Below are 26,776 nucleotides of genomic sequence, written 5' to 3'. Positions count from 1 at the left end.
GAGCTTTTATGGACAGGATTGCACTGCTGCTGAAGAGCTCAGGGACTGCCTCTGAATGATGATCTCTGAACAATGCCTCTGAACAATGATCTGAACGAGGGGATCAGGTGCACCCTCAGTCAGATTGCAAATGACACCAAATTGGTGAGAGAGTTGATCTGATGAGCCAGGGAAGCTCTGCAGAGGACCTGGACAGGCTGGATCGATGTGCTGAGGCCGACAATATGAGATTCAACAAGTGCAAGGAAAAATGTTTTCACCAAAAAGATTGTCAGCCACTGGAACCAGCTGCCCAGGGAAGGGGTTGAGTCACAGTCTCTACAGAGACTTCAAAGATGTGGAGATGTGGTGCTGAGGGACAGGAGTAAGTGGTGGGCTTAGTAGGGCTGAGATAACAGTTGGACTTGATCTTAAAGGTCTTTTCCAACCAAAACAGTTCTATGATTCTCTGTTACTGGTGGGAGGTGTGAGCATAAAGAAGCCCAACTGCAGCACTCCCTTATTTCTACTGTCCTTCAGAAATCAGACAAACTGCTGGGCCAAACTACATGTAGTAAGTGATAGACACGTCAGTCTCTTTTGCAGAGCCACATAAAAACCTTTGACCATGTCAAAGACAAAGATACCAAGCTTGTAAAACAGTGCAAGTCCTCCACACATCATCCTATATATCATGTTGAAGCTTATTCTAGGATTCTAGGACAAGTTTGTGTACCTTGGATTTACCCTCTCCCAATTCCTTCTGCAAGCCCAGCTTGGCTTCCTCCAGGTTCCTGCTGCAGCGCATAGTGAGGTCAAGCGAAGCTTCTGCCATGGACAGCTTTTTCAGAGCATCAGCAAGCTCCAGTTGCAGCTCTCTGATCTTGCACTAATGAAATGGTAACATGAGCATGAAGACAGTTATAAGAACATGAATTCTGCCTTTAGCTTATTTTATTATACAATTAAACCCGTCCTGAACTCAAAAGGTAGGAAAACTTCGCCTGCCATCAGCAGCCAAACACTGAGCACATCCAGACTACCAACAGCTCTTCAGGAGGATTTCTAATAAATAAAAAAAAGCCTCAAGTATTACTCTTCTTGAACAATACACAAGCATACACTGAATCATATATTTTTTTAAACAAAACTCAATGAAACCTGTTGTGATCTAAGTGCCACAGTCTGACTGCAGATATTACCCTGGTGACTAGAGGCAGGACATTGTATAAGGTCCTTGGTTCTACTTCTCCATTATACAACTATCATGAAATGAAAACGTAGATCTGAAAGCTCTTTTGACAAACATTTTAAGTATATGTTGAAACATATCCTCCTGCAGTTTTCTTACCAAGTTCATTTCAGAGTAACAACTGCCTCCATACTGACAGGTTGGCTTTCAAAAACAGGGATAGTCCATCCATTCAGCCACCCACCCACCCAACTACCATCTTCAGAAGAAACCTTTTATTTTGGTACTAAGAATACAAAGCAAATCACAGGGTAAAATGACTGACAGCACTGCTGGACTTCTTTCCCCTCTTCCTTCTAAAAGAAATTAAATCATTGGTCTGCCTGGGGCTGGTAGAAGACTCAGTAGAGCAGAGCACACCTTTTCCTAGGCGCACACGTAACAATGCCTTCTGCCGTTACATATAGCTTTTGAAACTGTCCTCCTATTCCTCATTCCAAGTCCCTGTCCTTATTCTCTCCCACCTCTTTTCATGATCAAAACCATCTACATGCAGAAAGCGGACTTGGTTTGTGCACAGAAACTTAGGCCAGTGCTCTGCAGAGGAGCAGGTTTCCTACTCGTGTGCACTGTGCGTTTGCAGAAAGACACTTTAATTGAGGTCCTAATGAGTCTTCTGTGCAGTTATTTGTCTTTCACAGAGCCACAAAGAACAAACAAATTTAAATATTGCTACACACCATAAAATAGAGAAGAGAAAGCTTAGGTCAGTGCCTGAAGTTGACTTTCTGAGGAACAGGCAGGCCCCTTAGAAGCCCCAAAACTCAGAAATTAACACCAAAATACTGCTAATAGTCTCAAGCATTAGCTAATAGTCTATGCTTTACCTCTAATTCTACTTTGTCGATCTCACATTTAAAGACTTGTTTTCTTAACAGATTGCAGTTTTCATATAACTCCTTGTTTCTCTCTTGCGCCAGAGAAACTTTCTGCTCAGCATAAGCACTGAGCTTCTTGAAATTGCCCATAAAGCAACTGTCCTGAGCAACAGTCACTACATTTTCTTTGATGAGCTGCTGCTTCTTCCTATCTTCCAGTTTCAGCTGGAGTAACAGGTTTTGCCTCTGGAGCTGGGCCAATCGTTCCTGCGTGGACAGAATCATAGAACCAGAGAAGCATTAAGGTTGGAAAAGACCTCTAGGATCTTCAAGTCCAACTGGGAAACCAACACCACCATGCCACTAAGTGCAAGTAATTTGCTCCACTCTCCCTTGAGCTGTTACAGAAGACTCCAGACCTCTGTGTCTGGCCCTGTTCTGTATGCCCAACACCAAAAGGATGCCTGCCTTAATCCCATCATCAATAACCACCGAAAAAAACCTTTTCGAACATCTCTTAACATGGCCAAACACATGCATGTTTTGCTAAGGCAGGGAAAGCATCAGAAAGCTCACCAAAATTCAAGACTTTTTTTGCCTGATCTTTCTCTTCCAAAGAGGAAGACCAGGCATGTTTCATCAAACAGATCAGCACATTACAGACAAATCTTCCCCTTCACATGCATTTTGCATGGGAAAAGATGCATTGACTGCATTGTTTGTCTGCATACCACAACAAGAACAGCAATGGCAAAAAACTGAAGCAAACCAGATGGAAACAAAGCAGCAGAACAGCATCATGACAAGGATTTTACCTCATCGTAATAAGACGATATCCAGCTTCACTTCAGACTCTAACACAGTCTTCCTCCACAGGACTCTCCCTTCAGCATTATCCACTTCCTGGTTTCTTTGCCATAGTTTTTAATACAATTTAACAGTTCAGACTCTAATTAAAAATATTTGGCTTTACCTACCTGCATCACAGAGTTTTCAATGCTATCCTTGAAAACTTCTTTTTCAGCTGATAATGATATATGGGAGGTACGTCCTGAATGCTCACCTACAGAGAAAGAAAGATTTTTATAAAAGACAGGACATGATACTACTTATTTAGGCCTAGAGTGTACCTTTAATAGTTGAGAAAAAAGTCTGAACACAAAATAACACATCCTCTCAAATTTATGAGCTCTTGGAGAGAAGAATTTTATCACAACAGCAACTTAATATATACTGGTGGAAATTTCTTTCTTCCGTGGCATTTTACTTTTTAAGGTAAAAAGGAAAGTTGCTGATTAAATGGCCAAAAAATACACCACTACTGTTTCTCAGAGGTGCACGATCCCTCTTAGAAACACTGTGCACCAGAAATAAATAGCTGCATTTTTACAGCAATTTCTCTATGTCTTGTGCACAGAAAAAAAACGAAAAACAAACCCCAAAGGTTCAACGTATTTAAAGGCTCCATCTATACTGCATACATGAACAAAACTGTCATTACACATGACAGCTTGGAAAGACTACTTCATTCAAACTACTACTTCACAGCAGTCTCAGCCTTCCTCAGGAGGGGAAGAGAGAGCACTGCGACTCATTTCTCCACTCCTGTGACTCAAGACAGGACTCAGGGAAATGGCAGGAAGATGAATCAGGGGAGGTTTTGATTACATATCAGAAAAAACTTTGGCACCCAGAGGATAGCTGAGCAATGGAAGAAGCTCCCCAGGGATGTGGTCACAGCACCAAAGCTGCCTCAGCTCAAGAAGCATTTGGACGAAGCTTTCCACACGGTGTTTATTCTGGGGGTGCCCATGCCCACAGGGACAGGAGTAGGAATTCATGGGTCCCTTCCAGATAAGAAGAGTCTAGGATCCTATTTCCTAACTCAGTTCTCTCACCAGTGATGGCTCCGGAGGCTGCCTTGGGGACTTGAAAGCCATCATTACAATGAGCGTTCTTCACACTTTCAGCAGCTGCAGGGATTTGCAAGTCACAATATCCTCCCTCCTCCTGCTTCTTCTGCTTTTCTCCCTCTTCTGGTAACTCTTCCTAAAAGAGATCAAGTGAAAGAAGATACAAAAAGGGCAGAAGCAAGCATCTTCTCTGCCTTGCACTGACTACTTGAAAAAGGCTTTTCTTGTGCAAGGCCAAGGGGAAACTTGGCTGAGCTTGCTTTTACAAGGCCTTCAGCTTTTCCATGGAAATCCGCAGCAGCAGAAAGAAATGCCTCCTGTCCTCAGTCTCAGCCCCGCCTCTGCACAGCCCCCGAGAAGCACTCCCTCACGCCAGCCCAGCTTCATTTCAGCTACAGCAAGCTCTCAGGTGCTCCTGGATCTCCCTCCTACCCTCCCCAGCCCCACCACAGCAACCTCCCTGTCCCTCACACAAAGTACCTCAGCATCCCAGGGACAATTCTCGTCTTCCTTCTCCTTTCCTCGCGCAGCTGCCAGGGCACCTACACACCAGGGAAGAAGAGAGGCTTTGTTATCGCTTCCCACTGGACAGCACGTTCCATAGAAACACCACCCAAACCTCCTCACAGCTAACAGCGCTCAAATCACCCAGAAACAACGCTCCTTTTCGAGTGCTACAGGCAAAGATCTCTTCCTTGGGAAGGGAGGTGTTCCCCTGTACCTTCCCAGAAGCCAGATGCCCAAGCACTGCCTTTCAAAAAGCACTAGAGCCTCACAGCTACAAATATTCCCTCAAGACCCCCCTTTCTATTTCAGGGATGAACATCTGAATCTCTTCTCTAGCAGATGAACGCAAGGCTCGGTCTGGCTGGCTCCCTGGCCTGATCAGACTACTCGCAGGCCTCTCCTTTAAGCCACCCCATTAGGCCAAAGTCATGAAGGGTGCACTTGGGGGATGGATGATGCGCACGCTCCCTCTCTCAGACACGGTGTGCAGCAGCAGTACCTCGCTGCATTTTTACAGCAATTTCTCTATGTGCTCTGCACAGAAAAACACAAAAATCAAAAACTGCTCCCTCATTCATTGCACAAGACATGGACGGCTGAATGAGAGACGCGTGTGAAACCTGCAGAAACAAACCCAAACCTCCATGTTTCACTCGTCCTGTTGGAAAATGGGATTTCACCTTTTCCTGGTGGCCAGGGAACACCACAGAAGGTACCACAGAGACTGTCCTAAATTATCAGTATCCCGATGCTTGGGGTAAGCAAACACTTAGCTCCTATACAAGTAACCTCCGCAACTTGGAGAGCAACATCTTCCTTCCCTCCAAGAGTGATGCCCAGTTTTTGTAGAAGGGTCCATGTCCCTTCTTACTATCGCTGCCATGTGGCCAGGTAACTTGAACCAGCGAGTCCCGCCCTCCCTGAGCATACAGTTCTAGGAGTGCCAGCTGGGAGGGGTGGCCAGATGGAATGCATGAGAAGCAGCTGGGCAGACATCACACTCCTTTGCAGCATCCCTTCAGAACACAAAAGAGCTCCAGAGAGCAGAGCTTGGTGCAGACAGGCGCCCCCAGAGTGCTGGCAATCTGCACATTGGCCGCTCAGGTGGCAACGATGCCTCCTGAAACCAGAGAAGTCCAGATACACCAGTGTGCTGGCAGTTCCTACTGCTCCTAGAAGCCTCCCTCCCCAGAGCAAAGCAGGGGTGGGCAGACAGCCAGCACTGCTCCTACACTCTTTCCATACAAGTGTGTTTACTGCAGCTCTTCTGTCCCTTTGTGGATGTTCATTCAGCTCACACACTGCAACAGCCATGCAGGTTCCTACCACACAGCACCTGAGTGCAGCAGCTTCTGCCAGGCCCCCTGTGGAACTTGTGCCACAGCTTCAGTTCTCAGAAAAGGAATTGAAGGGACCAAAAGCTGCTTTCCTACTCTGTCAGTGGGCACCAGGATTCACAGCCGAGGGAAACATTTGCTGTCTCAGAAGACAATCACCACTTTTGTTCATTTCCTATTCATAGAGAAAAAAACCTGCATCCCTGTCTCCTAGCTCACTTCTCTCACCAGTGATGACTCCGGAGGCTGCCTTGGGGACTCGAGCTCCAACATTCCAAACACTGCTCTTAACAATCCAAGGAGCTGTAACTTTTCTCTCATCACCTCTGCCTCCCTCCTCCTGCTTCTTCTGCTTTTCTCCCTCTTCTGGTAACTTTTCCTAAAAGAGATCAAGTGAAAGAAGATACAAAAAGGGCAGAAGCAAGCATCTTCTCTGCCTTGCACTGACTACTTGAAAAAGGCTTTTCTTGTGCAAGGCCAAGGGGAAACTTGGCTGAGCTTGCTTTTACAAAGCCTTCAGCTTTTCCATGGAAATCCGCAGCAGCAGAAAGAAATGCCTCCTGTCCTCAGTCTCAGCCCCGCCTCTGCACAGCCCCCGAGAAGCACTCCCTCACGCCAGCCCAGCTTCATTTCAGCTACAGCAAGCTCTCAGGTGCTCCTGGATCTCCCTCCTACCCTCCCCAGCCCCACCACAGCAACCTCCCTGTCCCTCACACAAAGTACCTCAGCATCCCAGGGACAATTCTCGTCTTCCTTCTCCTTTCCTCGCGCAGCTGCCAGGGCACCTACACACCAGGGAAGAAGAGAGGCTTTGCTATCGCTTCCCACTGGACAGCACGTTCCATAGAAACACCACCCAAACCTCCTCACAGCTAACAGCGCTCAAATCACCCAGAAACAACGCTCCTTTTCGAGTGCTACAGGCAAAGATCTCTTCCTTGGGAAGGGAGGTGTTCCCCTGTACCTTCCCAGAAGCCAGATGCCCAAGCACTGCCTTTCAAAAAGCACTAGAGCCTCACAGCTACAAATATTCCCTCAAGACCCCCCTTTCTATTTCAGGGATGAACATCTGAATCTCTTCTCTAGCAGATGAACGCAAGGCTCGGTCTGGCTGGCTCCCTGGCCTGATCAGACTACTCGCAGGCCTCTCCTTTAAGCCACCCCATTAGGCCAAAGTCATGAAGGGTGCACTTGGGGGATGGATGATGCGCACGCTCCCTCTCTCAGACACGGTGTGCAGCAGCAGTACCTCGCTGCATTTTTACAGCAATTTCTCTATGTGCTCTGCACAGAAAAACACAAAAATCAAAAACTGCTCCCTCATTCATTGCACAAGACATGGACGGCTGAATGAGAGACAGGCGTGTGAAACCTGCAGAAACAAACCCAAACCTCCATGTTTCACTCGTCCTGTTGGAAAATGGGATTTCACCTTTTCCTGGTGGCCAGGGAACACCACAGAAGGTACCACAGAGACTGTCCTAAATTATCAGTATCCCGATGCTTGGGGTAAGCAAACACTTAGCTCCTATACAAGTAACCTCCGCAACTTGGAGAGCAACATCTTCCTTCCCTCCAAGAGTGATGCCCAGTTTTTGTAGAAGGGTCCATGTCCCTTCTTACTATCGCTGCCATGTGGCCAGGTAACTTGAACCAGCGAGTCCCGCCCTCCCTGAGCATACAGTTCTAGGAGTGCCAGCTGGGAGGGGTGGCCAGATGGAATGCATGAGAAGCAGCTGGGCAGACATCACACTCCTTTGCAGCATCCCTTCAGAACACAAAAGAGCTCCAGAGAGCAGAGCTTGGTGCAGACAGGCGCCCCCAGAGTGCTGGCAATCTGCACATTGGCCGCTCAGGTGGCAACGATGCCTCCTGAAACCAGAGAAGTCCAGATACACCAGTGTGCTGGCAGTTCCTACTGCTCCTAGAAGCCTCCCTCCCCAGAGCAAAGCAGGGGTGGGCAGACAGCCAGCACTGCTCCTACACTCTTTCCATACAAGTGTGTTTACTGCAGCTCTTCTGTCCCTTTGTGGATGTTCATTCAGCTCACACACTGCAACAGCCATGCAGGTTCCTACCACACAGCACCTGAGTGCAGCAGCTTCTGCCAGGCCCCCTGTGGAACTTGTGCCACAGCTTCAGTTCTCAGAAAAGGAATTGAAGGGACCAAAAGCTGCTTTCCTACTCTGTCAGTGGGCACCAGGATTCACAGCCGAGGGAAACATTTGCTGTCTCAGAAGACAATCACCACTTTTGTTCATTTCCTATTCATAGAGAAAAAAACCTGCATCCCTGTCTCCTAGCTCACTTCTCTCACCAGTGATGACTCCGGAGGCTGCCTTGGGGACTCGAGCTCCAACATTCCAAACACTGCTCTTAACAATCCAAGGAGCTGTAACTTTTCTCTCATCACCTCTGCCTCCCTCCTCCTGCTTCTTCTGCTTTTCTCCCTCTTCTGGTAACTTTTCCTAAAAGAGATCAAGTGAAAGAAGATACAAAAAGGGCAGAAGCAAGCATCTTCTCTGCCTTGCACTGACTACTTGAAAAAGGCTTTTCTTGTGCAAGGCCAAGGGGAAACTTGGCTGAGCTTGCTTTTACAAAGCCTTCAGCTTTTCCATGGAAATCCGCAGCAGCAGAAAGAAATGCCTCCTGTCCTCAGTCTCAGCCCCGCCTCTGCACAGCCCCCGAGAAGCACTCCCTCACGCCAGCCCAGCTTCATTTCAGCTACAGCAAGCTCTCAGGTGCTCCTGGATCTCCCTCCTACCCTCCCCAGCCCCACCACAGCAACCTCCCTGTCCCTCACACAAAGTACCTCAGCATCCCAGGGACAATTCTCGTCTTCCTTCTCCTTTCCTCGCGCAGCTGCCAGGGCACCTACACACCAGGGAAGAAGAGAGGCTTTGCTATCGCTTCCCACTGGACAGCACGTTCCATAGAAACACCACCCAAACCTCCTCACAGCTAACAGCGCTCAAATCACCCAGAAACAACGCTCCTTTTCGAGTGCTACAGGCAAAGATCTCTTCCTTGGGAAGGGAGGTGTTCCCCTGTACCTTCCCAGAAGCCAGATGCCCAAGCACTGCCTTTCAAAAAGCACTAGAGCCTCACAGCTACAAATATTCCCTCAAGACCCCCCTTTCTATTTCAGGGATGAACATCTGAATCTCTTCTCTAGCAGATGAACGCAAGGCTCGGTCTGGCTGGCTCCCTGGCCTGATCAGACTACTCGCAGGCCTCTCCTTTAAGCCACCCCATTAGGCCAAAGTCATGAAGGGTGCACTTGGGGGATGGATGATGCGCACGCTCCCTCTCTCAGACACGGTGTGCAGCAGCAGTACCTCGCTGCATTTTTACAGCAATTTCTCTATGTGCTCTGCACAGAAAAACACAAAAATCAAAAACTGCTCCCTCATTCATTGCACAAGACATGGACGGCTGAATGAGAGACAGGCGTGTGAAACCTGCAGAAACAAACCCAAACCTCCATGTTTCACTCGTCCTGTTGGAAAATGGGATTTCACCTTTTCCTGGTGGCCAGGGAACACCACAGAAGGTACCACAGAGACTGTCCTAAATTATCAGTATCCCGATGCTTGGGGTAAGCAAACACTTAGCTCCTATACAAGTAACCTCCGCAACTTGGAGAGCAACATCTTCCTTCCCTCCAAGAGTGATGCCCAGTTTTTGTAGAAGGGTCCATGTCCCTTCTTACTATCGCTGCCATGTGGCCAGGTAACTTGAACCAGCGAGTCCCGCCCTCCCTGAGCATACAGTTCTAGGAGTGCCAGCTGGGAGGGGTGGCCAGATGGAATGCATGAGAAGCAGCTGGGCAGACATCACACTCCTTTGCAGCATCCCTTCAGAACACAAAAGAGCTCCAGAGAGCAGAGCTTGGTGCAGACAGGCGCCCCCAGAGTGCTGGCAATCTGCACATTGGCCGCTCAGGTGGCAACGATGCCTCCTGAAACCAGAGAAGTCCAGATACACCAGTGTGCTGGCAGTTCCTACTGCTCCTAGAAGCCTCCCTCCCCAGAGCAAAGCAGGGGTGGGCAGACAGCCAGCACTGCTCCTACACTCTTTCCATACAAGTGTGTTTACTGCAGCTCTTCTGTCCCTTTGTGGATGTTCATTCAGCTCACACACTGCAACAGCCATGCAGGTTCCTACCACACAGCACCTGAGTGCAGCAGCTTCTGCCAGGCCCCCTGTGGAACTTGTGCCACAGCTTCAGTTCTCAGAAAAGGAATTGAAGGGACCAAAAGCTGCTTTCCTACTCTGTCAGTGGGCACCAGGATTCACAGCCGAGGGAAACATTTGCTGTCTCAGAAGACAATCACCACTTTTGTTCATTTCCTATTCATAGAGAAAAAAACCTGCATCCCTGTCTCCTAGCTCACTTCTCTCACCAGTGATGACTCCGGAGGCTGCCCTGGGGACTCGAGCTCCAACATTCCAAACACTGCTCTTAACCATCGAAGGAGCTGTAACTTTTCTCTCGTCACCTCTGCCTCCCTCCTCCTGCTTCTTCTGCTTTTCTCCCTCTCCTGGTAACTTTTCCTAAAAGAGATCAAGTGAAAGAAGATACAAAAAGGGCAGAAGCAAGCATCTTCTCTGCCTTGCACTGACTACTTGAAAAAGGCTTTTCTTGTGCAAGGCCAAGGGGAAACTTGGCTGAGCTTGCTTTTACAAGGCCTTCAGCTTTTCCATGGAAATCCGCAGCAGCAGAAAGAAATGCCTCCTGTCCTCAGTCTCAGCCCCGCCTCTGCACAGCCCCCGAGAAGCACTCCCTCACGCCAGCCCAGCTTCATTTCAGCTACAGCAAGCTCTCAGGTGCTCCTGGATCTCCCTCCTACCCTCCCCAGCCCCACCACAGCAACCTCCCTGTCCCTCACACAAAGTACCTCAGCATCCCAGGGACAATTCTCGTCTTCCTTCTCCTTTCCTCGCGCAGCTGCCAGGGCACCTACACACCAGGGAAGAAGAGAGGCTTTGTTATCGCTTCCCACTGGACAGCACGTTCCATAGAAACACCACCCAAACCTCCTCACAGCTAACAGCGCTCAAATCACCCAGAAACAACGCTCCTTTTCGAGTGCTACAGGCAAAGATCTCTTCCTTGGGAAGGGAGGTGTTCCCCTGTACCTTCCCAGAAGCCAGATGCCCAAGCACTGCCTTTCAAAAAGCACTAGAGCCTCACAGCTACAAATATTCCCTCAAGACCCCCCTTTCTATTTCAGGGATGAACATCTGAATCTCTTCTCTAGCAGATGAACGCAAGGCTCGGTCTGGCTGGCTCCCTGGCCTGATCAGACTACTCGCAGGCCTCTCCTTTAAGCCACCCCATTAGGCCAAAGTCATGAAGGGTGCACTTGGGGGATGGATGATGCGCACGCTCCCTCTCTCAGACACGGTGTGCAGCAGCAGTACCTCGCTGCATTTTTACAGCAATTTCTCTATGTGCTCTGCACAGAAAAACACAAAAATCAAAAACTGCTCCCTCATTCATTGCACAAGACATGGACGGCTGAATGAGAGACGCGTGTGAAACCTGCAGAAACAAACCCAAACCTCCATGTTTCACTCGTCCTGTTGGAAAATGGGATTTCACCTTTTCCTGGTGGCCAGGGAACACCACAGAAGGTACCACAGAGACTGTCCTAAATTATCAGTATCCCGATGCTTGGGGTAAGCAAACACTTAGCTCCTATACAAGTAACCTCCGCAACTTGGAGAGCAACATCTTCCTTCCCTCCAAGAGTGATGCCCAGTTTTTGTAGAAGGGTCCATGTCCCTTCTTACTATCGCTGCCATGTGGCCAGGTAACTTGAACCAGCGAGTCCCGCCCTCCCTGAGCATACAGTTCTAGGAGTGCCAGCTGGGAGGGGTGGCCAGATGGAATGCATGAGAAGCAGCTGGGCAGACATCACACTCCTTTGCAGCATCCCTTCAGAACACAAAAGAGCTCCAGAGAGCAGAGCTTGGTGCAGACAGGCGCCCCCAGAGTGCTGGCAATCTGCACATTGGCCGCTCAGGTGGCAACGATGCCTCCTGAAACCAGAGAAGTCCAAGATACACCAGTGTGCTGGCAGTTCCTACTGCTCCTAGAAGCCTCCCTCCCCAGAGCAAAGCAGGGGTGGGCAGACAGCCAGCACTGCTCCTACACTCTTTCCATACAAGTGTGTTTACTGCAGCTCTTCTGTCCCTTTGTGGATGTTCATTCAGCTCACACACTGCAACAGCCATGCAGGTTCCTACCACACAGCACCTGAGTGCAGCAGCTTCTGCCAGGCCCCCTGTGGAACTTGTGCCACAGCTTCAGTTCTCAGAAAAGGAATTGAAGGGACCAAAAGCTGCTTTCCTACTCTGTCAGTGGGCACCAGGATTCACAGCCGAGGGAAACATTTGCTGTCTCAGAAGACAATCACCACTTTTGTTCATTTCCTATTCATAGAGAAAAAAACCTGCATCCCTGTCTCCTAGCTCACTTCTCTCACCAGTGATGACTCCGGAGGCTGCCTTGGGGACTCGAGCTCCAACATTCCAAACACTGCTCTTAACAATCCAAGGAGCTGTAACTTTTCTCTCGTCACCTCTGCCTCCCTCCTCCTGCTTCTTCTGCTTTTCTCCCTCTTCTGGTAACTTTTCCTAAAAGAGATCAAGTGAAAGAAGATACAAAAAGGGCAGAAGCAAGCATCTTCTCTGCCTTGCACTGACTACTTGAAAAAGGCTTTTCTTGTGCAAGGCCAAGGGGAAACTTGGCTGAGCTTGCTTTTACAAAGCCTTCAGCTTTTCCATGGAAATCCGCAGCAGCAGAAAGAAATGCCTCCTGTCCTCAGTCTCAGCCCCGCCTCTGCACAGCCCCCGAGAAGCACTCCCTCACGCCAGCCCAGCTTCATTTCAGCTACAGCAAGCTCTCAGGTGCTCCTGGATCTCCCTCCTACCCTCCCCAGCCCCACCACAGCAACCTCCCTGTCCCTCACACAAAGTACCTCAGCATCCCAGGGACAATTCTCATCTTCCTTCTCCTTTCCTCGCGCAGCTGCCAGGGCACCTACACACCAGGGAAGAAGAGAGGCTTTGCTATCGCTTCCCACTGGACAGCACGTTCCATAGAAACACCACCCAAACCTCCTCACAGCTAACAGCGCTCAAATCACCCAGAAACAACGCTCCTTTTCGAGTGCTACAGGCAAAGATCTCTTCCTTGGGAAGGGAGGTGTTCCCCTGTACCTTCCCAGAAGCCAGATGCCCAAGCACTGCCTTTCAAAAAGCACTAGAGCCTCACAGCTACAAATATTCCCTCAAGACCCCCCTTTCTATTTCAGGGATGAACATCTGAATCTCTTCTCTAGCAGATGAACGCAAGGCTCGGTCTGGCTGGCTCCCTGGCCTGATCAGACTACTCGCAGGCCTCTCCTTTAAGCCACCCCATTAGGCCAAAGTCATGAAGGGTGCACTTGGGGGATGGATGATGCGCACGCTCCCTCTCTCAGACACGGTGTGCAGCAGCAGTACCTCGCTGCATTTTTACAGCAATTTCTCTATGTGCTCTGCACAGAAAAACACAAAAATCAAAAACTGCTCCCTCATTCATTGCACAAGACATGGACGGCTGAATGAGAGACAGGCGTGTGAAACCTGCAGAAACAAACCCAAACCTCCATGTTTCACTCGTCCTGTTGGAAAATGGGATTTCACCTTTTCCTGGTGGCCAGGGAACACCACAGAAGGTACCACAGAGACTGTCCTAAATTATCAGTATCCCGATGCTTGGGGTAAGCAAACACTTAGCTCCTATACAAGTAACCTCCGCAACTTGGAGAGCAACATCTTCCTTCCCTCCAAGAGTGATGCCCAGTTTTTGTAGAAGGGTCCATGTCCCTTCTTACTATCGCTGCCATGTGGCCAGGTAACTTGAACCAGCGAGTCCCGCCCTCCCTGAGCATACAGTTCTAGGAGTGCCAGCTGGGAGGGGTGGCCAGATGGAATGCATGAGAAGCAGCTGGGCAGACATCACACTCCTTTGCAGCATCCCTTCAGAACACAAAAGAGCTCCAGAGAGCAGAGCTTGGTGCAGACAGGCGCCCCCAGAGTGCTGGCAATCTGCACATTGGCCGCTCAGGTGGCAACGATGCCTCCTGAAACCAGAGAAGTCCAGATACACCAGTGTGCTGGCAGTTCCTACTGCTCCTAGAAGCCTCCCTCCCCAGAGCAAAGCAGGGGTGGGCAGACAGCCAGCACTGCTCCTACACTCTTTCCATACAAGTGTGTTTACTGCAGCTCTTCTGTCCCTTTGTGGATGTTCATTCAGCTCACACACTGCAACAGCCATGCAGGTTCCTACCACACAGCACCTGAGTGCAGCAGCTTCTGCCAGGCCCCCTGTGGAACTTGTGCCACAGCTTCAGTTCTCAGAAAAGGAATTGAAGGGACCAAAAGCTGCTTTCCTACTCTGTCAGTGGGCACCAGGATTCACAGCCGAGGGAAACATTTGCTGTCTCAGAAGACAATCACCACTTTTGTTCATTTCCTATTCATAGAGAAAAAAACCTGCATCCCTGTCTCCTAGCTCACTTCTCTCACCAGTGATGACTCCGGAGGCTGCCTTGGGGACTCGAGCTCCAACATTCCAAACACTGCTCTTAACAATCCAAGGAGCTGTAACTTTTCTCTCATCACCTCTGCCTCCCTCCTCCTGCTTCTTCTGCTTTTCTCCCTCTTCTGGTAACTCTTCCTAAAAGAGATCAAGTGAAAGAAGATACAAAAAGGGCAGAAGCAAGCATCTTCTCTGCCTTGCACTGACTACTTGAAAAAGGCTTTTCTTGTGCAAGGCCAAGGGGAAACTTGGCTGAGCTTGCTTTTACAAAGCCTTCAGCTTTTCCATGGAAATCCGCAGCAGCAGAAAGAAATGCCTCCTGTCCTCAGTCTCAGCCCCGCCTCTGCACAGCCCCCGAGAAGCACTCCCTCACGCCAGCCCAGCTTCATTTCAGCTACAGCAAGCTCTCAGGTGCTCCTGGATCTCCCTCCTACCCTCCCCAGCCCCACCACAGCAACCTCCCTGTCCCTCACACAAAGTACCTCAGCATCCCAGGGACAATTCTCGTCTTCCTTCTCCTTTCCTCGCGCAGCTGCCAGGGCACCTACACACCAGGGAAGAAGAGAGGCTTTGCTATCGCTTCCCACTGGACAGCACGTTCCATAGAAACACCACCCAAACCTCCTCACAGCTAACAGCGCTCAAATCACCCAGAAACAACGCTCCTTTTCGAGTGCTACAGGCAAAGATCTCTTCCTTGGGAAGGGAGGTGTTCCCCTGTACCTTCCCAGAAGCCAGACGCCCAAGCACTGCCTTTCAAAAAGCACTAGAGCCTCACAGCTACAAATATTCCCTCAAGACCCCCCTTTCTATTTCAGGGATGAACATCTGAATCTCTTCTCTAGCAGATGAACGCAAGGCTCGGTCTGGCTGGCTCCCTGGCCTGATCAGACTACTCGCAGGCCTCTCCTTTAAGCCACCCCATTAGGCCAAAGTCATGAAGGGTGCACTTGGGGGATGGATGATGCGCACGCTCCCTCTCTCAGACACGGTGTGCAGCAGCAGTACCTCGCTGCATTTTTACAGCAATTTCTCTATGTGCTCTGCACAGAAAAACACAAAAATCAAAAACTGCTCCCTCATTCATTGCACAAGACATGGACGGCTGAATGAGAGACAGGCGTGTGAAACCTGCAGAAACAAACCCAAACCTCCATGTTTCACTCGTCCTGTTGGAAAATGGGATTTCACCTTTTCCTGGTGGCCAGGGAACACCACAGAAGGTACCACAGAGACTGTCCTAAATTATCAGTATCCCGATGCTTGGGGTAAGCAAACACTTAGCTCCTATACAAGTAACCTCCGCAACTTGGAGAGCAACATCTTCCTTCCCTCCAAGAGTGATGCCCAGTTTTTGTAGAAGGGTCCATGTCCCTTCTTACTATCGCTGCCATGTGGCCAGGTAACTTGAACCAGCGAGTCCCGCCCTCCCTGAGCATACAGTTCTAGGAGTGCCAGCTGGGAGGGGTGGCCAGATGGAATGCATGAGAAGCAGCTGGGCAGACATCACACTCCTTTGCAGCATCCCTTCAGAACACAAAAGAGCTCCAGAGAGCAGAGCTTGGTGCAGACAGGCGCCCCCAGAGTGCTGGCAATCTGCACATTGGCCGCTCAGGTGGCAACGATGCCTCCTGAAACCAGAGAAGTCCAAGATACACCAGTGTGCTGGCAGTTCCTACTGCTCCTAGAAGCCTCCCTCCCCAGAGCAAAGCAGGGGTGGGCAGACAGCCAGCACTGCTCCTACACTCTTTCCATACAAGTGTGTTTACTGCAGCTCTTCTGTCCCTTTGTGGATGTTCATTCAGCTCACACACTGCAACAGCCATGCAGGTTCCTACCACACAGCACCTGAGTGCAGCAGCTTCTGCCAGGCCCCCTGTGGAACTTGTGCCACAGCTTCAGTTCTCAGAAAAGGAATTGAAGGGACCAAAAGCTGCTTTCCTACTCTGTCAGTGGGCACCAGGATTCACAGCCGAGGGAAACATTTGCTGTCTCAGAAGACAATCACCACTTTTGTTCATTTCCTATTCATAGAGAAAAAAACCTGCATCCCTGTCTCCTAGCTCACTTCTCTCACCAGTGATGACTCCGGAGGCTGCCTTGGGGACTCGAGCTCCAACATTCCAAACACTGCTCTTAACAATCCAAGGAGCTGTAACTTTTCTCTCGTCACCTCTGCCTCCCTCCTCCTGCTTCTTCTGCTTTTCTCCCTCTTCTGGTAACTTTTCCTAAAAGAGATCAAGTGAAAGAAGATACAAAAAGGGCAGAAGCAAGCATCTTCTCTGCCTTGCACTGACTACTTGAAAAAGGCTTTTCTTGTGCAAGGCCAAGGGGAAACTTGGCTGAGTTTGCTTTTACAAAGCCTTCAGCTTTTCCATGGAAATCCGCAGCAGCAGAAAGAAATGCCTCCTGTCCTCAGTCTCAGCCCCGCCTCTGCACAGCCCCTGAGAAGCACTCCCTCACGCCAGCCCAGCTTCATTTCAGCTACAGCAAGCTCTCAGGTGCTCCTGGATCTCCCTCCTACCCTCCCCAGCCCCACCACAGCAACCTCCCTGTCCCTCACACAAAGTACCTCAGCATCCCAGGGACAATTCTCATCTTCCTTCTCCTTTCCTCGCGCAGCTGCCAGGGCACCTACACACCAGGGAAGAAGAGAGGCTTTGTTATCGCTTCCCACTGGACAGCACGTTCCATAGAAACACCACCCAAACCTCCTCACAGCTAACAGCGCTCAAATCACCCAGAAACAACGCTCCTTTTCGAGTGCTACAGGCAAAGATCTCTTCCTTGGGAAGGGAGGTGTTCCCCTGTACCTTCCCAGAAGCCAGACGCCCAAGCACTGCCTTTCAAAAAGCACTAGAGCCTCACAGCTACAAATATTCCCTCAAGACCCCCCTTTCTATTTCAGGGATGAACATCTGAATCTCTTCTCTAGCAGATGAACGCAAGGCTCGGTCTGGCTGGCTCCCTGGCCTGATCAGACTACTCGCAGGCCTCTCCTTTAAGCCACCCCATTAGGCCAATGTCATGAAGGATGCCAAAGGCTCTGGAAGGGATGACTTATGAGAAAGGGCTGAGGTCACTTGGATTGTTCAGTCTGCAGAAAAGGAGGCTGAGGGGTGACTTCAGTGCAGTCTCAGCCTTCCTCAGGAGGGGAAGAGAGAGCACTGCGACTCCTTTCTCCACTCCTGTGACTCAAGACAGGACTCAGGGAAATGGCAGGAAGATGAATCAGGGGAGGTTTTGATTACATATCAGAAAAAACTTTGGCACCCAGAGGATAGCTGAGCAATGGAAGAAGCTCCCCAGGGATGTGGTCACAGCACCAAAGCTGCCTGAGCTCAAGAAGCATTTGGACGAAGCTTTCCACACGGTGTTTATTCTGGGGGTGCCCATGCCCACAGGGACAGGAGTAGGAATTCATGGGTCCCTTCCAGATAAGAAGAGTCTAGGATCCTATTTCCTAACTCAGTTCTCTCACCAGTGATGGCTCCGGAGGCTGCCTTGGGGACTTGAAAGCCATCATTACAATGAGCGTTCTTCACACTTTCAGCAGCTGCAGGGATTTGCAGGTCACAATTTCCTCCCTCCTCCTGCTTCTTCTGCTTTTCTCCCTCTTCTGGTAACTCTTCCTAAAAGAGATCAAGTGAAAGAAGATACAAAAAGGGCAGAAGCAAGCATCTTCTCTGCCTTGCACTGACTACTTGAAAAAGGCTTTTCTTGTGCAAGGCCAAGGGGAAACTTGGCTGAGCTTGCTTTTACAAAGCCTTCAGCTTTTCCATGGAAATCCGCAGCAGCAGAAAGAAATGCCTCCTGTCCTCAGTCTCAGCCCCGCCTCTGCACAGCCCCCGAGAAGCACTCCCTCACGCCAGCCCAGCTTCATTTCAGCTACAGCAAGCTCTCAGGTGCTCCTGGATCTCCCTCCTACCCTCCCCAGCCCCACCACAGCAACCTCCCTGTCCCTCACACAAAGTACCTCAGCATCCCAGGGACAATTCTCGTCTTCCTTCTCCTTTCCTCGCGCAGCTGCCAGGGCACCTACACACCAGGGAAGAAGAGAGGCTTTGCTATCGCTTCCCACTGGACAGCACGTTCCATAGAAACACCACCCAAACCTCCTCACAGCTAACAGCGCTCAAATCACCCAGAAACAACGCTCCTTTTCGAGTGCTACAGGCAAAGATCTCTTCCTTGGGAAGGGAGGTGTTCCCCTGTACCTTCCCAGAAGCCAGATGCCCAAGCACTGCCTTTCAAAAAGCACTAGAGCCTCACAGCTACAAATATTCCCTCAAGACCCCCCTTTCTATTTCAGGGATGAACATCTGAATCTCTTCTCTAGCAGATGAACGCAAGGCTCGGTCTGGCTGGCTCCCTGGCCTGATCAGACTACTCGCAGGCCTCTCCTTTAAGCCACCCCATTAGGCCAAAGTCATGAAGGGTGCACTTGGGGGATGGATGATGCGCACGCTCCCTCTCTCAGACACGGTGTGCAGCAGCAGTACCTCGCTGCATTTTTACAGCAATTTCTCTATGTGCTCTGCACAGAAAAACACAAAAATCAAAAACTGCTCCCTCATTCATTGCACAAGACATGGACGGCTGAATGAGAGACAGGCGTGTGAAACCTGCAGAAACAAACCCAAACCTCCATGTTTCACTCGTCCTGTTGGAAAATGGGATTTCACCTTTTCCTGGTGGCCAGGGAACACCACAGAAGGTACCACAGAGACTGTCCTAAATTATCAGTATCCCGATGCTTGGGGTAAGCAAACACTTAGCTCCTATACAAGTAACCTCCGCAACTTGGAGAGCAACATCTTCCTTCCCTCCAAGAGTGATGCCCAGTTTTTGTAGAAGGGTCCATGTCCCTTCTTACTATCGCTGCCATGTGGCCAGGTAACTTGAACCAGCGAGTCCCGCCCTCCCTGAGCATACAGTTCTAGGAGTGCCAGCTGGGAGGGGTGGCCAGATGGAATGCATGAGAAGCAGCTGGGCAGACATCACACTCCTTTGCAGCATCCCTTCAGAACACAAAAGAGCTCCAGAGAGCAGAGCTTGGTGCAGACAGGCGCCCCCAGAGTGCTGGCAATCTGCACATTGGCCGCTCAGGTGGCAACGATGCCTCCTGAAACCAGAGAAGTCCAGATACACCAGTGTGCTGGCAGTTCCTACTGCTCCTAGAAGCCTCCCTCCCCAGAGCAAAGCAGGGGTGGGCAGACAGCCAGCACTGCTCCTACACTCTTTCCATACAAGTGTGTTTACTGCAGCTCTTCTGTCCCTTTGTGGATGTTCATTCAGCTCACACACTGCAACAGCCATGCAGGTTCCTACCACACAGCACCTGAGTGCAGCAGCTTCTGCCAGGCCCCCTGTGGAACTTGTGCCACAGCTTCAGTTCTCAGAAAAGGAATTGAAGGGACCAAAAGCTGCTTTCCTACTCTGTCAGTGGGCACCAGGATTCACAGCCGAGGGAAACATTTGCTGTCTCAGAAGACAATCACCACTTTTGTTCATTTCCTATTCATAGAGAAAAAAACCTGCATCCCTGTCTCCTAGCTCACTTCTCTCACCAGTGATGACTCCAGAGGCTGCCTTGGGGACTCGAGCTCCAACATTCCAAACACTGCTCTTAACAATCCAAGGAGCTGTAACTTTTCTCTCGTCACCTCTGCCTCCCTCCTCCTGCTTCTTCTGCTTTTCTCCCTCTTCTGGTAACTTTTCCTAAAAGAGATCAAGTGAAAGAAGATACAAAAAGGGCAGAAGCAAGCATCTTCTCTGCCTTGCACTGACTACTTGAAAAAGGCTTTTCTTGTGCAAGGCCAAGGGGAAACTTGGCTGAGTTTGCTTTTACAAAGCCTTCAGCTTTTCCATGGAAATCCGCAGCAGCAGAAAGAAATGCCTCCTGTCCTCAGTCTCAGCCCCGCCTCTGCACAGCCCCCGAGAAGCACTCCCTCACGCCAGCCCAGCTTCATTTCAGCTACAGCAAGCTCTCAGGTGCTCCTGGATCTCCCTCCTACCCTCCCCAGCCCCACCACAGCAACCTCCCTGTCCCTCACACAAAGTACCTCAGCATCCCAGGGACAATTCTCGTCTTCCTTCTCCTTTCCTCGCGCAGCTGCCAGGGCACCTACACACCAGGGAAGAAGAGAGGCTTTGCTATCGCTTCCCACTGGACAGCACGTTCCATAGAAACACCACCCAAACCTCCTCACAGCTAACAGCGCTCAAATCACCCAGAAACAACGCTCCTTTTCGAGTGCTACAGGCAAAGATCTCTTCCTTGGGAAGGGAGGTGTTCCCCTGTACCTTCCCAGAAGCCAGACGCCCAAGCACTGCCTTTCAAAAAGCACTAGAGCCTCACAGCTACAAATATTCCCTCAAGACCCCCCTTTCTATTTCAGGGATGAACATCTGAATCTCTTCTCTAGCAGATGAACGCAAGGCTCGGTCTGGCTGGCTCCCTGGCCTGATCAGACTACTCGCAGGCCTCTCCTTTAAGCCACCCCATTAGGCCAATGTCATGAAGGATGCCAAAGGCTCTGGAAGGGATGACTTATGAGAAAGGGCTGAGGTCACTTGGATTGTTCAGTCTGCAGAAAAGGAGGCTGAGGGGTGACTTCAGTGCAGTCTCAGCCTTCCTCAGGAGGGGAAGAGAGAGCACTGCGACTCCTTTCTCCACTCCTGTGACTCAAGACAGGACTCAGGGAAATGGCAGGAAGATGAATCAGGGGAGGTTTTGATTACATATCAGAAAAAACTTTGGCACCCAGAGGATAGCTGAGCAATGGAAGAAGCTCCCCAGGGATGTGGTCACAGCACCAAAGCTGCCTCAGCTCAAGAAGCATTTGGACGAAGCTTTCCACACGGTGTTTATTCTGGGGGTGCCCATGCCCACAGGGACAGGAGTAGGAATTCATGGGTCCCTTCCAGATAAGAAGAGTCTAGGATCCTATTTCCTAACTCAGTTCTCTCACCAGTGATGGCTCCGGAGGCTGCCTTGGGGACTTGAAAGCCATCATTACAGTGAGTGTTCTTCACACTTTCAGCAGCTGCAGGGATTTGCAAGTCACAATTTCCTCCCTCCTCCTGCTTCTTCTGCTTTTCTCCCTCTTCTGGTAACTCTTCCTAAAAGAGATCAAGTGAAAGAAGATACAAAAAGGGCAGAAGCAAGCATCTTCTCTGCCTTGCACTGACTACTTGAAAAAGGCTTTTCTTGTGCAAGGCCAAGGGGAAACCTGGCTGAGCTTGCTTTTACAAGGCCTTCAGCTTTCCCATGGAAATCCGCAGCAGCAGAAAGAAATGCCTCCTGTCCTCAGTCTCAGCCCCGCCTCTGCACAGCCCCTGAGAAGCACTCCCTCACGCCAGCCCAGCTTCATTTCAGCTACAGCAAGCTCTCAGGTGCTCCTGGATCTCCCTCCTACCCTCCCTAGCCCCACCACAGCAACCTCCCTGTCCCTCACACAAAGTACCTGAGAATCACACAGAGATCTCCATTGACATTCGTCAGCTTTCTCCTTCTGGAGAACTTCTATGTCTTCCTGGAAACCTACACACCAGGGAAGAAGGGTGAGATACAGTGGTTTTAGTTCTCTCTGCTACGCCCTTTTTTTTTTTTTTTGGAGGTTTTCTTTATTCTCTATGGACTTCCATTTCTAGAATAATCATATTGGCTTAAATGACATATGACAAGTAAACTAGAATGTGTGTGAATAAAAGGAGTTATTTATTTGTATTGCAATTTGCATCTTGCCAGACTACTCACAGAAGAGGAGTCACTGGGAATATCTGGAAAATGAGCCATCTAAGGGATGAGCAGGAGAGAGGAAGGATTGGCCAGTGACAGAGGCTTAGGAGGTGATTAATATCTTTATTTTGACTTTATGGCTTTTTTATTTCTTAAGTGAAAAATGCTTTGTTTTCAAATCTTACTTCTCTAACTTTCTATAGTAAGAAAAGACAAAACAGCTACTTAGCAAGTCTACTTTTGCAGAGCAGGTCATCATGCAACCTTTTCCAGGCAGCTTACCAGCTTTCCCGTACTTCAGGGCAATGTTACATAACTCAAACAAGTTTGGCTTCTGCTGCTTCTTTACCTAAAGATTTATTTTAGGAAAAAATATTTAATCTATAAACGCCCTAATAGTCACAACAATAAACATTGTTTTCACATCAAATGTTGAACAGGAAATATAATCAGGTTGTCTTTTTCATAGTGCTTAGGTGCTGCGTTTATCTTATACTTGTAACTACACAAACACTCCTCACACACCCCATTCAGTGAGTATTCCACCCCAAAAGCCCCTGCAGGCATCCTTCTGCAAAGCGGTTCCAAAACTATCTTTACATGCATAACAGTTTCACTCATCTGATTTTTATCTTTCTATTAGTAAAATTCAGCTCTCACACTTTCAGAATGCTTACTTGCAAAGGTGCAGAATGCAAGGCACTGTTACCATCACCAGACAATGCATAAACCAGCCTCTGCAAGTACACTTACCACAGTATACCTAAATTACAGTATCACAGCAGAAAAGTGCATAATTTCTATTTAAATCGATGCAAGAAAATGAGATCATGTTAAAACTACAGATGCTGGCTGGCATCTCCAGCATTAGTGAGTGGGTTCTCCAGCATTAGTGAGTGGGTTTAACTACCACACTCAAGTTCCCCATCACTACAGAATCCCACCGCAATAGATGCTGATCCAAATGAACAAGAAGAAATAAAATAATGTGAGTGTGTACCTATGACTTTTGGCCCCAAACCACAAATCTACTGCTTGCTCTGCCACAGCTACAGGTCTTTTTGCAAAAACTGACAGCAGGCCAGAGATAGATTCTAAGGAGAAAACAATGCTGCCTGGAACTGCAGTTTCTTTCAATCCCAGAGAAAACTTGCCTTCAAGAGATTTATTTTTAAAGGACACTTTTCCTGTAAATGCACCATACCTTAGGGCTAGACCAGATTGATTCTTCAGAACCACTCCAAGTGTCATCATTCCCCTCCTCGTCAGAGCTCCTTCAAAAACAAAGCAAAATGAGTGCTATGTCTCTAAAATCACCCCTCAAGCAAGTGGTAGGGGTTTGTAAAGTCTCACCTTACTGAGCCTCCTTCAAAAAGGTCATCTGTGGCTGTTCAAAGGTTAAATGACATGCTGACATTAGATTTGGCAAGCTAACAATTAAACAGTACACACAAACATTTAACATGGACAACTCTACAGCTCATACAGAATGAAACTGGCCACAACTTTACCCAAATGGATGTGGTGACTACTGCAAGAGTCACACCTGAGTGTCGGTGCACAGATGCACCTCTGTGCCTCCTGGAACACTCTGTGTGGCACCTGTGGAGGCAGCTCCCTGTGTTATATTATTTAGCATACAAATCACTATCCACCTTCTCTACCCATCCTGCTCAGTAACACCTGATATTTCAAGCCAACAAATGCTGGGGTTCTCTTATTTCAGGTACCCAACACCCAATTCCCTGGTGACAGGGCTGTAACATTTGTCTCAGCAGGAGGGAGTGCTGCTTCTCTTGATTTGACCACAAGCACATGGAATGGATGTGGCACAAGGACTCCGCCCCAAAATATACACTTCATAGGACCTCAGAAAGTCTCTCAAGATCACCCCAGCTTACCCTCTTAACACTCTGTTGCTGCAGCACAGCAAAAGGACTCTCATGATGTGCTTTGCAGTGCCAGCCAGACTGCACTGTTAATGCCAAGAAATGCTCCTTGAACACTCTCTGCTGTCCATTTGCCACACAGTTCTGATATAGCATACTTAAAAAAGCTGAAACAGGTCCCAACCTAAAGTTCATTTATATTAAAAAATTAATTCTCTAGGATTCTTCTAGGGCTGTGTGCGCTCCTAAGCATAGTTTGGATTTTAAACACTCACTGAAGGAGCTGGGTGTTTGATCACAAAGCAATGTAATTGCTTTCCTGGATCACAAGGTAGTACACATTTTCTGAAGTTTATTTCTAAAAAATTACTGAGGGTGGGAAAAAAAGCATCATTTCTGTTGTAAATCAAACGATGCTGCAGAAGATACAGTACACACAGGCACTGTTGCTTTGCTGAGACAATTTTTCCTCACTGTATCTCTACTGCACCTCAGTACAGCAAACACCTGTAACTGATGCTGAGAAGTAAGATGACTCCAGTGCAGGTGAAACTCTTCATATTAAAACAGAGACACAGCAACTCAGTGAATATCAACAAGACATGTACCTTTCTGCTAACTCATCTCTCGTGTCCCCATCTACAGAAAGATGAACAACTACTCAGAAAGAACCTCCTGCTTTTGCTGTTGGATTTCACCACCTGAATGGCTATCTCCAGGTAAAAGTACACACCTGAAAACAAAACCATTCTCTCCTAGTTCCTTCCCTGTTCCTTTCTTTCTCTCTGAAGGAACACCCTGACAGGCAGAGGCAACAATCCTGGCAGTGGACATGGAGCACACAAATCACAACTGCCCTTACAGTTAAAGCCTGACAAGGCCAAAAAGTAACAAATCAGCACATTCACAAAGCTTCTTGTGCTGCTCCTCCTGACGCCTGCACTGAAGTCACCAGGGAGCACAGTCAGTGCTGACAAACCACCTCAAGAAAAGGCCACAGGCATTTTCCTCTTGAGCTCCTCCATTTTTAAGGATCCTACCTCCTCTGTCCACAGCAGGTGCACCCCACATAGATGGAGCAGCTCCTGCCTGCTCAGGACTGGTAACTATGGTGATATCTTCTGTATCACACGCAGGAGCTTCTCCTGTGTTCTCCAGGTCTGTTTTTATTTCCAGCTCTCCTGCAGCTCTTGCCCGCTCGGGAATTCGAAGTATGTTGAGTATGTTGTCACCCTGAGCATCCTCTGCAGGAGCTTCTGCTGTGCCCTCCACTTTTGCCAGATATTGACTCAGACTGCACAGAGAAAGAGAGGAAATAAAGCTGGTAAAAAGAACCACATCCTGGCATACACCATTCGGCACAACAGTTAACACCAACTTATTATCCACCCTACACATATTCATACAAATTCTCAGCATTCTCCTCAGTATTTGTTAAGGGTAATACACGCAGAACTCGCTGCTCTTACCCTAGAGATGCACATTCACACCTTCCAAGTTATTAGCTTCTGCTTGGAACATTTTTTCAGTCTGCCTTTTAGGCACACATAACCACCTGAGAGAAGGAACCCCCACAGCTACAAAGCTGTGCATCAGAGCAATGAAGGGCTCTCAGTCAGATCTCCACTGAAACAAAAGGCTGGTGGTTCCTGGGCACTGCAGTGCAAGTCAGCAAGGACAATGGTGCTGGGCTGGGCAGAGGCTTTACATGCATGTCAGCTTGCCAAGTTCCTCCTCTGGCTACAGACACTTTAGAGAGGTCCTACTGGGCAGACAGCTGCTCAGCAACAACACTTGAAAGATTCTCTAACAGAGAATCCAGGGCAGAAATTTTCCTCAGCTTCCAAATTATCACTAGACAGTGTCTCAGTTCAGTAGTCCAGGCTAGCCAAACACCAAGTGACAGAATTGCTCTGGTACCCCCCTCCACCCTCCCAAGGGAAGATAAAAGGGGAATAGGGAAGAGAGACTTGAAGGTTTGAAAATAAGACCAGAACAGCTTTGCTCAAAGAGGAAGAGACAGGAACACTTGGGATGAGGAGCAAATATCTGCAAGTCTATACAAAAGCCCATCTCCATGGTCACAGTTCTAAGTGTCCCAGGGTCCCTTGCAGCAGGGCTGACTCAGGAGAGGGGTCTCCAGCTGCCCCCAGCACCTGATGGATTTGGATCTTGCCGAGCACAGGCGAGCTGATGACAGAACAGGAGCCTCTGCCCAAGAGCTCCCAGTGCAGCCCAGCAGCAGGGAAGAAGGGAGCAGGCAGGGACCAGGCTGCCCATCCTCTGGGCTTTGAGAGAGGGTGGCAGGAGACAGGAGGGAATCCTGAGCCCTGCCTCTTCCACCCCTCACGGGTCCCTCAGGGTGCTACAGACCCTCTCTCTCGGGCCCCCCATTGGTACCAGAAAATCAGCCTGGGCCCAAAAACCAGAACACACAGCAACCACACCCATCAGAAGACATCACTGAGCACACTTTCAACACAGCTCTAAACACCCCATTAAACCTTGGTGCTGCCACCAACAACATTCAAAAGCCACATTAATAACTGACCACTTATTCTAATCATAAAGTTCAAAGTTTACCTCCAGTACCCATGAAGATCAGCATAATCCTCAGCTATCCTCCCATCAGCGTCTTCATGGGAAATATTGGCACCATAAGAAAGGAGAACTTTGACCAAATTCAGCTGCCCAACAGAAGCAGCAATCATGAGTGGGGTTCTGAAAGATTCAAAACATCC

General features: G+C 49.1%; 2 protein-coding genes across 14 annotated transcripts in view; both read right to left on the bottom strand.

Annotated features, from left to right (window-relative positions):
- The window catches only part of LOC139787602 (POTE ankyrin domain family member B-like), a 247,762-nt gene that overhangs the window by 102,186 nt on the left and 118,800 nt on the right, over window positions 1-26,776 (bottom strand). The window lies entirely within an intron of this gene.
- On the bottom strand, window positions 7-26,776 carry LOC139787631 (uncharacterized). Its single transcript, XM_071726890.1, has 11 exons — window positions 26,619-26,776; window positions 25,076-25,329; window positions 23,500-23,533; window positions 23,351-23,420; window positions 22,429-22,495; window positions 21,872-21,948; window positions 21,377-21,527; window positions 3,027-3,112; window positions 2,059-2,316; window positions 716-868; window positions 7-90 (listed from the first exon to the last, which is right to left on the bottom strand). The coding sequence occupies exons 1-11, from the start codon at window positions 26,744-26,746 to the stop codon at window positions 7-9; spliced, it is 1,362 nt and encodes a 453-aa protein (XP_071582991.1). The 5' UTR covers window positions 26,747-26,776.

This window comes from Heliangelus exortis, chromosome 27, assembly GCF_036169615.1.
Source record: "Heliangelus exortis chromosome 27, bHelExo1.hap1, whole genome shotgun sequence".
In the NCBI taxonomy this organism is placed as follows: domain Eukaryota; kingdom Metazoa; phylum Chordata; class Aves; order Apodiformes; family Trochilidae; genus Heliangelus; species Heliangelus exortis.
The sequence above is the reverse complement of the archived record's forward strand: the minus strand, read 5'-3'. Positions and strand labels throughout refer to the sequence as shown.